This window comes from Poecilia formosa, unplaced genomic scaffold, assembly GCF_000485575.1.
Source record: "Poecilia formosa unplaced genomic scaffold, Poecilia_formosa-5.1.2 Scaffold48, whole genome shotgun sequence".
NCBI classification, from domain to species: Eukaryota; Metazoa; Chordata; class Actinopteri; order Cyprinodontiformes; family Poeciliidae; genus Poecilia; species Poecilia formosa.
The window spans coordinates 1,556,840-1,571,357 of record NW_006799987.1 but is presented as its reverse complement, the minus strand read 5'-3'; the positions used below and the strand labels follow the sequence as shown (position 1 = coordinate 1,571,357).

The following is a 14,518-nucleotide window of genomic DNA, read 5'->3' as shown; positions in this document are numbered from 1 at the left end:
GTTTCAACTGAATTGTGTTTATTAAGAAAACTATAATTACAATAATCTGTATTTTAAAACTACAGATATTTGCAGTAAAATGCTTTTATTTTGTCTCATTTTACTGTGGATATTGATCGTCTTCGTACCACAAAGTAACAAACTGCTACTGTTCATCCTTTGAGATTAAAAGCTGGCACATCAAAACACATTTCCTGAAATATCTTTTCTTCTGCAGCTAATATTTATAAGTTGTTTTTTAAAATGTATAAAGACCCTGAACAGAAATGACTGTGGAGGCTGAGTCACTGGATCTGAATCGAAAGCTGGCATTTCAAAAAGCTGAATGATAATTAGCTTAGAAGAAACAATGACACTCGCTGTTTTAATGGAGAGAAAAGGAGAGAGTCCTAGAATACCCTCTGCTGCGCTCACATCCATAAATTTTGGATGGCTGTTGGTGCAGAGAGGAGTCATGCATATTTCATGCGAGCCACGGCTGAACAGCTGACCAGCTGACACTCGTCCTCACAAACGCCCCAAATCAATAAATCAGCAGGTGTGCTGGGACTCTGTTGGCTGGAGATGTTGATGAGAAAGCTTAAATCCTTTCTGACAGCCGGGATAAGTTCCTCCCTCTCTCTGCCCACACAGGCCCAGCGCCTGCCTGTGACACATCCATGTGCCTAAAGTGCTTGCGTGTGAAATTAGCCCAGGGACTTTCGCTCACCTCCCTCAAACTCCGTCTGACAGTTCCCGGAGTTTTCCTTCAGGCTTTCTTCCTCGTTGATGATGATGTTCTCAATGTCCTTCATGGTCAGGTGATCGCGGAAAGCGTAGAACAGGATGTGTTTCAGCTCCTCCAGCGTGATCTGCTGCATGTCAAACTGCAACAGAGAGCCGAGCAGGAAAGTTAAAAATAAAAGACATTTAAAAAACAAACATTGTTTTTGTTGTGTTTTTTTGCTGGGTAGCTGGTAGAGAAGAGAAACATTTTACAAACAGATCTAAACATCCGTTCTCCTGTTCATGATCACATATGGAAACAAGGACATTTTTCTGGACGATAAATCATCCCAGAAGTTATCGCAATAAAAATGATGTTTTGAGACCATTTTCAAGTAATATAACAAGAACACATTCTCAAAATTCGATAAACTTTAAACTCTGGAAATGGAAGACATTTTAAATATCTAAAATAAACAAAACAACAAATAAAGTCTCTGAAGACAAAACAAACTTAAAAAAAAGAGCTAATTCAGAACCAGACTGAAGACTTTCATCCTCCAGTTTTTGGTAGAAAGACAGAAACAATAAATCATACAAATTGTCATGCGATTAATTGATTAATTGATTTATTGCTGATTGTGACAAGCCTAAAGGAAAATGTCAGATGCATTAATCACTCCATGTTTTGGCTGAATCTCTGTGCACACAGGTTCATTAAATGTGTGAATAATTTAAATCATTTAATAGTTTATCTGGTTGATGATCCTGTATCTTCTACCTTCTTCATTTTCAAACAAATTATGTAAAATCACATCAGTGGGCATTTTTATTTAATTTCTACCCTGTTTTTACTTTTTTTGTTTGAAATAAATAAACACCTAGAAACCAAAAGGGTGTTGATCTGATGATCACATGCAAAGTTAGAGACGCTGAAAACTAATCAGTGAGATTAGATGGTTTATTAATACAAAGATTAGAAAAGCAGTTTCAGATGAGACAGATTTTCTGGTTTTGTTTTTTGTGGGAAAAGTTTTGTTGCACTGCAAAAACACAAAATCCTACCAAGTATTTTATAGTTTCAAGTGCTAAAATATGAGTGCACTGAAAATAAGACAAAATAACTTGAAGCAATAGTTCAGCAAGATATAGGAGCTTATTTTAATCAGTAATTCTTCAATGTTGATGGAAAAGTTCTAGTTTGTCTGGCAGATTATTTTACTTAAAACATTTTTCTTAAGCTATAAATGAAATAATCTGCAGTTCACCTCTAACGCCGTCCAACCCGCTGCTGTTGCTTGTTGGCAAATTGTTGCAGGAAACATTTTTTCTGGCAAATTTAAGTTAAAAAAAAAGTCATATTTATATCCGCACAGGATAAAAATTCAGTTTTATAAATTCAATGTCTTTAAAAAAAGTTTGATTCTCATGAGACATTTCCTCCACAAAAACAATCCCACAACAACGAGAGAGAGAGAATGATGAATTCAGACTGAAAGTTTTCAAAATGAATAAAAAATGTAAAACGTAGCTTTCTTATGCAATCCTTCACTTCCTGAATATCCTGAATATCCTTCACTTCCTGAATATCGCTTCATCACATGTCAGAGGTGAATGAAGTAGAAATGCACTAAAGCAACAGAAGCACCACTGCAGTTTCTGTCTGCAGGTGTTTCTGGTGGATTTTTGGTTAAAACATGTTTTTCATTCAGAGGTTTGAAAATCCAGAGATTTTACTCAGGTACTCCTAAAACCTCTTAAAAACTTTTTAAAAACTTACTCAAGTAAATGTTATTGAGTACCGTATTTTCCGGACCTCGCTATAAGCCACACCCACAAATTTTTTTTAAAAACTGGAAACGTACATATATAAGCCGCACCAGGCTAAAAGCCGCTGGTTTCTCCGCCGCTCTCGGTTTTCCACTGACTGATATTCAGGACGCAGCTCTCCGTCTCCAAAGCCGAACCGTGGATTCGTTCAAGCCGAGTTTATGTACATCGGCTCTATTTCCCTCCTGGACTGCCAGATCAATAACCTTCAACTTAAAAGCTGCATCATATGAGTTTGAAGAAATGTCTCCGTCGTGTCTGCTGCTAGCATGTGCTTGTTCTAAATGAAAATTAACGCGTTCTTCAATTTCCAATTTTGACTTCCAGTGAGTCATTTCCTGCTAGAGAGCCCCCTGGTGGCTGAAGAAAAATCCACAGAAAAGCCGCACCGGGCTACAAGCCGCATGGTTCAAAGTGTGGGGAAAATGTAGCGGCTGATAGTCTGAAAAATACTGTAAATGTAACCAGTTACTACCCATCTGAGACTAACTAGAAAATCCCATCTTTATCTCCCTGATTTAAGCTTTTTTTAGGTTTATCAGCCACAGTGTAAATCGTTTTTTTCTGACTCGGATCTCTAACAGAGCGCCACTGTTCCTCCAAATAAAAACATTCTGAAATGAGAAACCACTCCTGCTGCAGCCAGCCGCCGCTCGGTGCTGCAGCAGCCGCCGCTCGGTGCTGCAGCCTGATACTGTTCGGTGCTGCAGCAGCCGCCGCTCGGTGCTGCAGCCTGATGCTGTTCGGTGCTGCAGCAGCCGCCGCTCGGTGCTGCAGCCTGATGCTGCTCGGTGCTGCAGCAGCCGCCGCTCGGTGCTGCAGCCTGATACTGTTCGGTGCTGCAGCCGCCGCCGCTCGGTGCTGCAGCCTGATGCTGCTCGGTGCTGCAGCAGCCGCCGCTCGGTGCTGCAGCCTGATGCCGCTCGGTGCTGCAGCCTGATACTGCTCGGTGCTGCAGCCTGATGCTGCTCGGTGCTGCAGCCTGATGCTGCTCGGTGCTGCAGCCTGATGCCGCTCGGTGCTGCAGCAGCCGCCGCTCGGTGCTGCAGCCTGATGCCGCTCGGTGCTGCAGCCTGATGCCGCTGGCAGGCATGAAGAGACGCCAAGAGCTTCGTCTGCCAGGGAGAACAGGAACGAGCACGCAGCGAGTCCTTCAGGGACACATTAAAAAAACGTGTTTATTTTCTGCCTGCTCAGACTTTCTGAGTCTATACTCACCGCTGATTGACCTTTCAGGAGAGAGTGGCGAAAAGAATAACACACCTCGACCTGAACTGACTCCCACTGCTGCATGACCTTCAGATTCACGCTGAAACCTTTGGCTGCTCTTTGTCCCGCCTCCTCCCCTGAAGTTCAGCCTGCAGAGCCATCACAATGCTAATGGAGGCGTTGGAAAAGTTGGAAATGTCACAACCTGTGAAGACCTGCTGCTGCTGCTGCTGAAAGCAAACACTTGTTTCTTTCTCTTTCTTCTTCTGTTGTTCTGCAGCAGCGTTTAGTAAACGTTTTCAGGCCGAGGATCACTTACCCCATCGAACAAACACTCCATTTAATTAGCAGTAGCTCCATAAAAACACTTCATACACTGCAAAAACACAACATCTTACCATATACACTGCAAAAACACAACTTCTTACCATATACACTGCAAAAACACAACTTCTTACCATATATACTGCAAAAACACAACATCTTACCAAGTATTTTTGGTCTAGTTTCTAGTGTAAATATCTTAGTATCTGGAAATAAGACAAACTATCTTAAAAGTAACTTTTTAGTACGATATAGAGTCTAGTTTTAAGGAAATAATTCCTTTATAATGATGAAAAAATTCCAGTTCCAGATTATTGGCAGATAATTTAATTTATCTGCCAATAGAATAAGTACTTTTTTATTTTTTTTTTATTTTTTAGAAAAAGCTGCTTTACAAACGATGATTACAAAAGTGTCACACACTAATTATTAAGATGACATTTTCACTTTCACTTCATCGATATGAACTACTTTGTGTTGCAGCATCACATTAAAACTAATGAAACATGTTGACGCTTTGTTTCAAAATGACAAAATAAATCCAGTCTAAGGGATTTAAACATTTTTATAAGCCACTAATAGTTGTGTTAAATTCTAACTTCAACATATTCAAATTTTTTCTGCAGTGAGATTTCTCATAATCTGTTTCAATCTTTGTAATAATCTGTTTAAATCTGGTAGATTTTCTCAAACTGAAATTATTCATTTCTATCTTTAGGCTGAAGGGGGGAGACGGAGATAATCGGAGGAAGTCACCCTGAAGAGAAAGCTCTGTACATTTATACAGTCATAAATGAGGTTCACACACACACACACCACACACACACACACACCACACACACACACACACACACACACACACACACACACACGAGGTGCCAAGAGCCTGCGTCCATCCATCTGTTGAGTTCAGCCTGTTGCGGTTCGGCCAACCGTTGGCGCTGTGCTGCATTTAAAACAACAGGGTTTAATTTCTTCAGCTTTTAAAATATATTTAAATCCACTGGAAATATAAAAAAGATGAGCAACTTGAAATCTGGTCATTTAAACTGTTTTTTATGACTTTTTTAATACATAAAACATACCTGTGAATCTGAAGGTTTGCTGCATCCCGTCGTTCTTATGGCTCATTTAGTTAAAACCCGAAACAGAAAATATCAAATTTAAAAAAATAAACAGATAATCCTGTTTGAAAAAAGATCCTGAATGTTATGTCTGATTTCAGACGAGGACAAAAGCATCATGTCATTATTAAATATTCATGATTAAATTATTTGGAGGAGTTTAATACTTTGGCTGTTTTAATGCTGACGTTGCACTAATTACACTGAAAAACATGTTACTCTCATTTGTTACGGCGAACAGTTTTGCTGAAGCTTCAATTCAGAATTACATTTTGAGCAAAACTAGTAACAAATGAGAGTATTTGTTGATTCAAAGAAACATTTTCAGTGCATCTGCTGGGATAGTAAAAACATTTAAAAGTCAAATTCTTTCCAGTTAAATTCAGACCATTGATGCAAAAACTAATTAAATTTAACTTTATTAAATAAATCTGGATGTAAACCGTGGACAACCTGCAAAACTTTAATAAAGCATGCAGAACCAACAGATAATTTTATAATAAAACACATAATGGCCCAATTAGAAATTAAATATTAGAAAATATTTCCTTTTTCAGCAAAACTGCTTTATGTTATTATGTGATAATTCACTTTGTCATAGTAACAGTTCACTGAACAGAAGGGATAATTTGAGTTTTTAACGTTATGATGAGATATATTTAATATAAATTTAAATCCCTGTTTCCTGCTGTGCTTTGGCAGAACCTTTCGGATAAGCATTTAAGATTTTATATAAAAAAAACCTTTAAAGAAAAGGAAGGAAGAGTGTGGCAGTCAGAAATTCAATATTTGTCAAAGTTTTTAAATTAGTGTTAAAAGAAAATATGAAATATTTAGAAAGATGTATGAATGCAGAGAAACTTGGGGAAAAACCTCAGAAGAAGAAGAAAACTTCAGATCAGAGAGTCTGAACTACAAAAACACAACATGACGGGAAATCCCACCGACTCTCCGAAGTAAGAGGACGATCAGCTGCGGGTCGTCAGAGTTTACGGCTCCAGGATGAAACAGAACAGAAATGAACCGTCTGGGGTTGAAGATGTTTTAAATGTTTTCTCATCTTTTATGAAGCAAAGGATTTGAGCAGTGATGTCCGAACTAAACCAAAATCCCCAAACTGAAAGGACTCAAAGGCCAAAATGTTATTTTTTTCCCCATTTAGAAAACACAAAAATATCTCTGAATTATTTCTCTTTTACCTGGGCAACAATAAATAAACTTTCACAATCATTTAACATGTTGGCCTTATTATTTTTTTTTTAGGTCTATCAGATGCTTTAAGTTAATTTCCAACAACGAAAATAAGAATCTTTCTCTACAAACTTTGTTGTATTTAGTCAAATAAAATGGATGGGTTTCGCCAAAATCTGTTTTTGAGTAAAAACTCGTTAGATGTTTGTGGCACGACTTATTGTGAGACAAAATAAAATATTCTTTGAGTTGTAGGAGGAGATTTGCAGTGGAAATTCTCATCCTAAAGAAATGAAGAAACTTGTTCCATTCTTGAATCCCCACATGACATCAATCCAAGGGCCACAAATGGCCCACGCCCCACAGTTTGGACACCCCTGTTTTAGAGAATAACCACTAACTGTTTTCATATCAATGCTTTTTATGCTCATTTTGAAGTTTTGCATAAGAAAAAGTTGATAGAAACAACAAAACTCGAAATAATTTCCTCAATTTGGAAAAAACGTTTTTAAACTCTCGTTTGAGTCGTTTTTAGCTTTTCACAAAAAACTTAATGCACCAAAGATACTGAATTAGTTCACCATTTTTTCAACAATTAATCACGATTAATCAGGTTAATCGTGATTAATCATTTCAGCTCTATTACAAATGAATGACCAAATGAACATACATGAGAAAAAACAACCAGTTCAGTCAGGAATCTCCTGTTTCTGTCGGAAACTGTTTCTCTCTTTGCATATTTTCAGAAATAAAAATTCGTTTTTATTCACCTGACCTGTCAGGTGTTTGTGTGATGTAGTGATGACTGACTGTCTACACTGTAAAAGCTAACATGGTATTTAACTGACAGTAGTACTTTTTCATTAAATTGCTATCAAGACTCATTTTTAGTGCCTTATTTTGAAGTTTCTCCAAAATGAGTTGGATTCATTTAGAAAAAGAAAGGTCTTAATAATTGTGCTTTTTGGAAAATGAATCAGTACTGAATGTATCCAAGTAAAAATACTTTACCTGAGTTTTTTTTCTTTTCTGGAGCCAGTAGTTTATCCAATCTGACTCGTGATTAAAGAGATAATCCACAGTCCAGAGTGAGAGTGAATTACTGTATGTTTTATCAGACAGATAGTTTTATACATTTTTTATCTCAAATATTTGATGTACTTAATAATTCTGTGGAGTGGGAGCGAGGGCCACGAGAGCCAATAAAACCTTAATTTAAAAAAGGAAATGAGAAAGAGGAAAGACTCATTCAACAAAATTGGTTTGTTTAATTTGAACTGAATTCTTTTCATTAGTTGTTCTGCTTACTTAAACTAAATGAGGCTTTCTTACTCAATAATCTTATGCTCACTTCTTTTTTTTAACTAGTTAGATTTTACAGTGTAACAGTTATTTCTGGCCGTCATTACAAACTAGCTCAAAGTGTTATGACTGAAGGACATAAAACAAAAAAGACACACCAAAAGCATCTTTGGTCGTTGCATTAAATGCTAAAAACGGTTTTAAATTAATAAGCTTTCTAAATGCAGACGGTTCCACACATTTTCCTCCTCGTTAAAAGGGAACGCGAAGGAATCGACATCGATCTGCGCGTTTAAGCAACCTTTCGGTTCCGCTTCAGAGGCCCAGAGCGCTCAGGAGAAATTTATGTCTCCATTACTGCTGCATCACCCAGCAGTCAAAAGGCAGGAGATTAATTTAGGCAAAGAGAAAACTTAACAGGCACCAGGGGAGAAACAACTAACAGGAAGATGGATCAGCGCTCAGAGGTGCTTTGGATGAGGAGGCGTTGGAAGTGACAGGACAAACTATAACGAAATGAACCGAGAGTCTTATCGACTCTGAAGGAGGATCAATGAACATATCTGTCAAACTTTTCTACTCAAATGAAAACATTAATATTAACTGAAAGTTGAGTAAAATGCACTATTTTTTGCAGACTTTTACTCATTTTGGGCTCCACTCTGAGCAATGGATCAAAAAGACAGCGGTGTTAACCCGAAGGCAAAGACGTGGAATCAGCTTAAACCTCTCATCAATAGTCAATTACAGTTACTTTGATTAACGAGGGAGAAAAAGTCAGATTAACCTGGACCAGAGCGGACATTAAGAGCTCCCTGAGGGCCACCGGCAGAGCTACATCCTCTGTGATTCCTCATCATCGCTGACGATCGATGAGGAAGATAACAGGAATCCAGACGAAAGAAACGCTCACAGCAAGGTAAAAAAAAAAAAACAGGAAGAAGTGGAAAGTTTTCCTTAAAGTTAAAATTTTCTAAATGAAACTGGAAACATTCACCGGGGTTTTAGTTTAACCTAAGACAAAACAGATCAAGGCAAAGTCTTACATGAGCAAAATAGTGTTTCTCATTCTTAAAGTGACAGTAACCCTGTAAAAAAGTCTTCACAGGAGGGCTGGGGCTTTGTACAGATAATTTGGATTAATTAAATATTTGAATATGTTCAAAGGGCAGTATTGTGTAAAATCAACTTAGTGAGCTCTACATCATAACATACCTGGAGAGTTGCCTTGATTCTTTAACGCATGTTTGAGAAAGAAATCCTTTAATCTCCAAGGCAACCACTCAGCTGTGAAGAACGCCTGGGTGGACCTAGCTCCGCCTTCGAGGACACAGCTCCGCCTTGGAGTTCCAGTTTCCTAATTTCCAAGCTTCCACCTCAAAGAGGAGCCCTTCCCTTTAACTGCCCCACTCAGCTCCTTCAGACTAGCCAGCAGCAATTAGCAAACACCTGGTGGAACCGCTGAGCTCATTACAGGAGCGACTTCTCTTGACCCACTCAGGGTTAATTTGTGCTTTAAAAAACCATCTGAAGGGACACTGGAAAAGGAGTTAGCTGTTCAAGCCTAAAATAGCATCTCAATGCTAAACATGCTAACGCTAATGTTTGCATCCACATTTCTAAAGAAACTCCATGAATGATCAGGACTTTGTGAATCTCTGGAAAGCTGAACTTTGCACCAATCTGATGGTTGATTAACTCGAATAACAAATTAAAAACAATAAATAAAATTTATTTACTCAATAATTTAAATCCTTTCAAAATAAAATCCTAAAATGTATTCTTTACTCCCAAGTGTCTCAGCTGCTGGATGGTTTTAGAGGACAAGTGTCATTGACCAAACTCACTTCCTGACAGATTCCCATCAGTGCGATCTCATCTGCAGACGCCTTGATGGGAAGTATTTGCTTGTGTTGCATCAGCAACGACCTTAAAGAAGCAAACGTTGCGACTCATCGACCTACAAAGGGTCACAAGGCCATTTCCAAACAATTTGAAGTCCATCAATCTACAGTGAGGAGGATTATTCACCAGCGGGAAAAACTTCCAGACAGCTGCCAATCTTCTCTCTCTCATCCAACTCAGGCAGAACCAGAGAAACGAGAAAACACTGCAAAAACAAAACATCTCACCAGGTAATTTTGGTCTAATTTAAATGCAAATATCTTCATACACTTGAAATAAGATAAACTAACTATCAGCAAAATATACAGGCTTATTTGAAGTAAATAACTCCTTAATATTGATGAAAAAGCACTTGTCCCGTTGGTAGTTAAATTAACTTAAAACATTGGGAAAATGTCTTGTTATAAGTGAAATAAACTGTAAATTTTTCATCAATGTTAAGCAGTTATTTACTTAAAACAAGCTCATGTATCTGCACTGGAAACCAGACCTAAAATACTTGGTGGTATTTTGGGTTTTTTCCAATGAACTCCAGAAATCCCCATGTCAGACTCTCCAGACCTCAAAGGTTTATTAATGATAATTATAAAAAAAGACTGAAAAATGGCAATTTCTCACTAAAATGAATGTAGCAGTTGTATATGAATATTCCATATATACATACATATATAGATTATATATTTTCCAGGCACATAGTGCTATTTTGTAGCATAATAAAGTAAATATGTTAAATTCAGTTGTTATAAAATTGCCTTAACGCCTTGAAATCGGGTCTCGATTATTGATTTTGATCATTTTTGGTTTTAAATATCTTAAATATTACCAAACTCCTGTTTTATCCAGAGTTTCCACTTCACTGCAATGCTTTTTAGCATTTATTTTTAAGCAGTTATTGTGGCAAAGCTTTAAACTGCTGCTGCTCAATGACTCAGCAGGTTGTTGCTAGGTAACCGAGGTTGGGAGGGGGACAGGGGGAACTTGAAACTGCTTCTTACGGCAAGTTGTTGCTAGGCAACCAAAGAGCAGCGAGTGAGTTGATTCCACCAACTTAGCTTAGCTAGCCATAAGCAGTAAAGTCTGTCCTCTGCCTACATCTCCCAGAATGCCATGCGGTTCTGGACCCGAGTACAGCATATTTTTTAAATTGAATATTGAATATTCTACCAACATTGTTGTTGATTTATTGGCAGGCATACTTACACTTCTACACTTGTACGTAAAAGACTAGCTTAGCGTGTACTTTTGAATTTGGCTTAAAAAATGTTAAAAAATATATAAGACTTATGTAACTAATCCGCCAGTGATTATTTAATACATCTAAATTCCTTGAACTGCTTGCAGGATGAACACCAACAAACACTGTGAAATGATTAACAATGAGAACCGGTTCTGTTTTCTTTCTCACATTGAGCCGCTGAATATTCCCCCCATTCATCTGAATGTGATTTTACTCTGTGATGTAGTCGTTTTGTTTTGATTGGCAGACTCGTAATTAAAATTCTGGCCCCTCGGTGACACAAATGCCTGTGTGGTGCGTGGGAGTCCGCACCGAAAGTTTAAGCGACTGTGCAGAAAATGCAGTAATGTGCTGCTGACACTTCGCAGAGCCGCGGTCTGGATGAGAAAGCTCTGTAATGATGTGACTCACCAAGGTAGTCAAGCTGACTCACATGCAATTAAAGCAGTATGAAACATAAGGAGATTGGGTCTGGATGAGGAGGAAGACGCAAACTGTCACCGAGGTCTTCAGTAGCAGCAGACGACAGCAGACAGAGAAATGTCAGAAGGTTTCAGGCTGCACTTACGACGCTTTCTGGTCGGTGATGCAGCTTTTTGACAAGAATGCTGAAAGCAGTTCATGTTTTTTCAGGGTAACAACAGTCAGTTGTCAGTCTGACTCACTGCGTTCGTCCAAACGGTGCAGCGACTTTTCCAAACTCTGCAGGGAATGAACAGAGGTCCTTCTTTTCCTCCAGCTGCTTGTTCCGGATCTAGATTTTTAAATATCATGTTTGAATGGCAGGAATGTCAAGTTGAAAGTCTCACAGTATTTTTTGTATTTTCTATTTTATTTTTATTTGTTAAACTAAAAACTAAGCTCAACATTTAAATAAAATAACGTCTTCAGATGTTTCTATGTCGTCTCCATCAGTGGTTCTTGGTGCAGCGCCCCCACAGGCGAGGAGGGGAACAGCGTTTTAAAGGTTTGGGTTTGTTTGACACAATCCAGTGTAAAATCAAACCACAGCAGCTGAAAATGTAACAAATGTTGCAAGTTTTGTCCCAAATCGAACCAAATCTACCGGACATTTCGGCGGGAGGGAAGACACAAATCCTTGGTTTCTTTTGGCAAGTCTTTGCTCAAATTGTTGAGTTATAATGATGACCCAGATATTTAAAGTTTAAGTTTAATGTAGGTTCTGTTTTTAATTTCAACGTTCTTCTTCAGTACCCTAGGGAAAAAAATCCTAATTTTACTTTTTTCAAAAGAAAAAAAATAGAAAAATATTTCCAATCAAACAACTAATTTTAGTTTTTATGGTTTCAATTTAGAAAATAAAGCTGCAAGTCAAATCTTACTTGAGTCTTTTCTTTGAAACATGAATATTTTTACTATGCTGTACTTTGAGTAATTTTATTATGAAGTATTTCTGCTCTTACTTGAGTAAAATTTCTGGATTTTCTACCCACTGAATGAAAAACAAACATGTTTTAACCAAAACTTCACCAGACACAGACACACACCTGCAGTTTCTGTTAAAGGTTTTTATTGATAGAAACTGATTTGGAAACAATTTTATTTGCCTGATTTTATTTTTAATTACGTCCATGAATTATTGTCATTTTGTTCCTTAAAATATCAAAATTTTCACTTAACTTCATAATTTGGTCCGTCTAATGATGCAATATTTAAATATTAAGTGATTGATAACTTGATCAGTTACTCAGTATTTGAGTAAATTTTTTACTAAATACTTTTTACTCTCATTCTTGGTTGGCTACTTTTTAATTTACTAGAGTAAAAATATGTTGAAGTAGTGCTACTCTTACTCAAAGTACTATTTTTGGCTACTCTGCCCACCTCTGCATATAAATACCTACACAGACATCGATAATAATCCCAGTGAGTGTAGTTGTAAGTACTTGGTTGACTGTTTTTACTTCTTCCAAACTGAACCAGAACATTTCATTTTCATGCCTGGTTAATGGAGGTTGCCCACATTTAATGTGAACCCAGGAGAGAAGGAATCTGGCAGGCCATCCCAATCCCGCTCGTCTTCTTCGGCCCCAGGCGAAGCCGCGCTGAGAAAGCCTGGCAGGATTGAGACAAATGGAGTCATTTGCACTTCGATAATTCTCCATAATTCACCTCCAAGCCTCTGAGATGGAGTCTGAAGACCACAGCGTTAGCGAGGCGCTCGGACGGTTAGAGGAGGCTGATTATGGAGGGAAGGGGAAGACGTGAGCGTGTGCGTTAGCATTGATTAGCTGCCGCTGACGTCACGTCTCCATGCCACCTTCATTGCTAATCAGGGCCACGTCTGCAGAAGAGAAGGCGGCTTTTTCTCCCTCCCAGCCTCCTCAGCAGCCACGTTAGCGCAGCCCTGGCGTCCTGCTGGCTGAATCCCCCAAACAGCCGGCAGCTGTTTGTCAGGGAGGCGCTGGCTCTCCTCACCGTTCCTGCAGGAACTCTGCCAGTCAGGTCACTTCCTGTTTCACTTTCAGCACTTCTGCCGTGGAGTTCGGGACACTGCTGCAATCATGCAGCTGATTCAGTTCAACTCTTCCTAGCAAGCTTTAAATTTCACAACTAATTTAGAAACAGATCGTCAGCGTTTGTTTTTAACTATATGTAAAGATGAGCAAACAAGGAAGAGATGTAGAAAAAAACAAACCAGATTTATTCAGGCCTAAAAATAATTAGATATGTGGCTCAGTTTTCACATTTTAACACAAAGAATGAATTACAAGGTCGGCAATTTTCATCATATCTCCTCAACTGAATCTAAAGAGAAGAATCTAGGAACGTATGATTCTTTAATTAGTATTGCTAGTATTTATTGCATGAAATCATTTAATAAAATAGAAGACTGTAACTTAATATTTATGTACAATTAAAGACGTTGGATGTTTCCTGCAGTTTTTGACAGCAGCAGCAATTTGTAGTTTGATGCTTCAGACAAAAATAAAGTTGAAATAATACAAGAATAAAGTCATAATAATGTGAGAATTATTCTCATATTAGGATTTTATCATAATATATGATAAAGTCATAAGATATGTAATATATTATGTAAAGTCATATTATGAAAACTTCTGACTTTATATTGTTATAAGGTCATAATAAAATTCACAACATGACTTTGATATAAAATCATGTTATTATGAATTTATACTGGTAATTTTACTTTATTTCCTTAGTGCGGCCCGAACACTCAAACTTTAAAATATTAGTTTCAGTTTATAAATCACTGAACAGTTTAGAAGCAAAATACATAAAAAATCTGCTGTTATTCTGTCAGCCTTCAGGTCCATCCTGCTCTGCAGAACCAGAACCAGAATCAGGACCAGAACCAGAATCAGGACCAGAATCAGAATCAGGACCAGAATCAGAACCAGAACCAGAATCAGAATCAGAACCAGAACCAGAACCACAAACAGAATCAGAACCAGAACCAGAACCAGAATCAGAATCAGGACCAGAATCAGAACCAGAACCAGAATCAGAATCAGAACCAGAACCAGAACCAGAATCAGAACCAGAACCAGAACCAGAATCAGAATCAGGACCAGAATCAGAACCAGAACCAGAATCAGAATCAGAACCAGAACCACAAACAGAATCAGAACCAGAACCAGAACCAGAATCAGAATCAGGACCAGAATCAGAACCAGAACCAGAATCAGAATCAGAACCAGAACCACAA

General features: G+C 38.0%; 1 protein-coding gene across 5 annotated transcripts in view; it reads right to left on the bottom strand.

Annotated features, from left to right (window-relative positions):
- The window catches only part of caln1 (calneuron 1), a 63,947-nt gene that overhangs the window by 9,160 nt on the left and 40,269 nt on the right, over positions 1 to 14,518 (bottom strand). For all 5 annotated transcript variants that reach the window (XM_007552413.2, XM_007552414.2, XM_016671646.1 and 2 more), the window contains one exon: positions 710 to 866. In XM_007552413.2, coding sequence (XP_007552475.1) covers positions 710 to 866 — 157 coding nt within the window. The remainder of the gene's footprint in view (positions 1 to 709; positions 867 to 14,518) is intronic.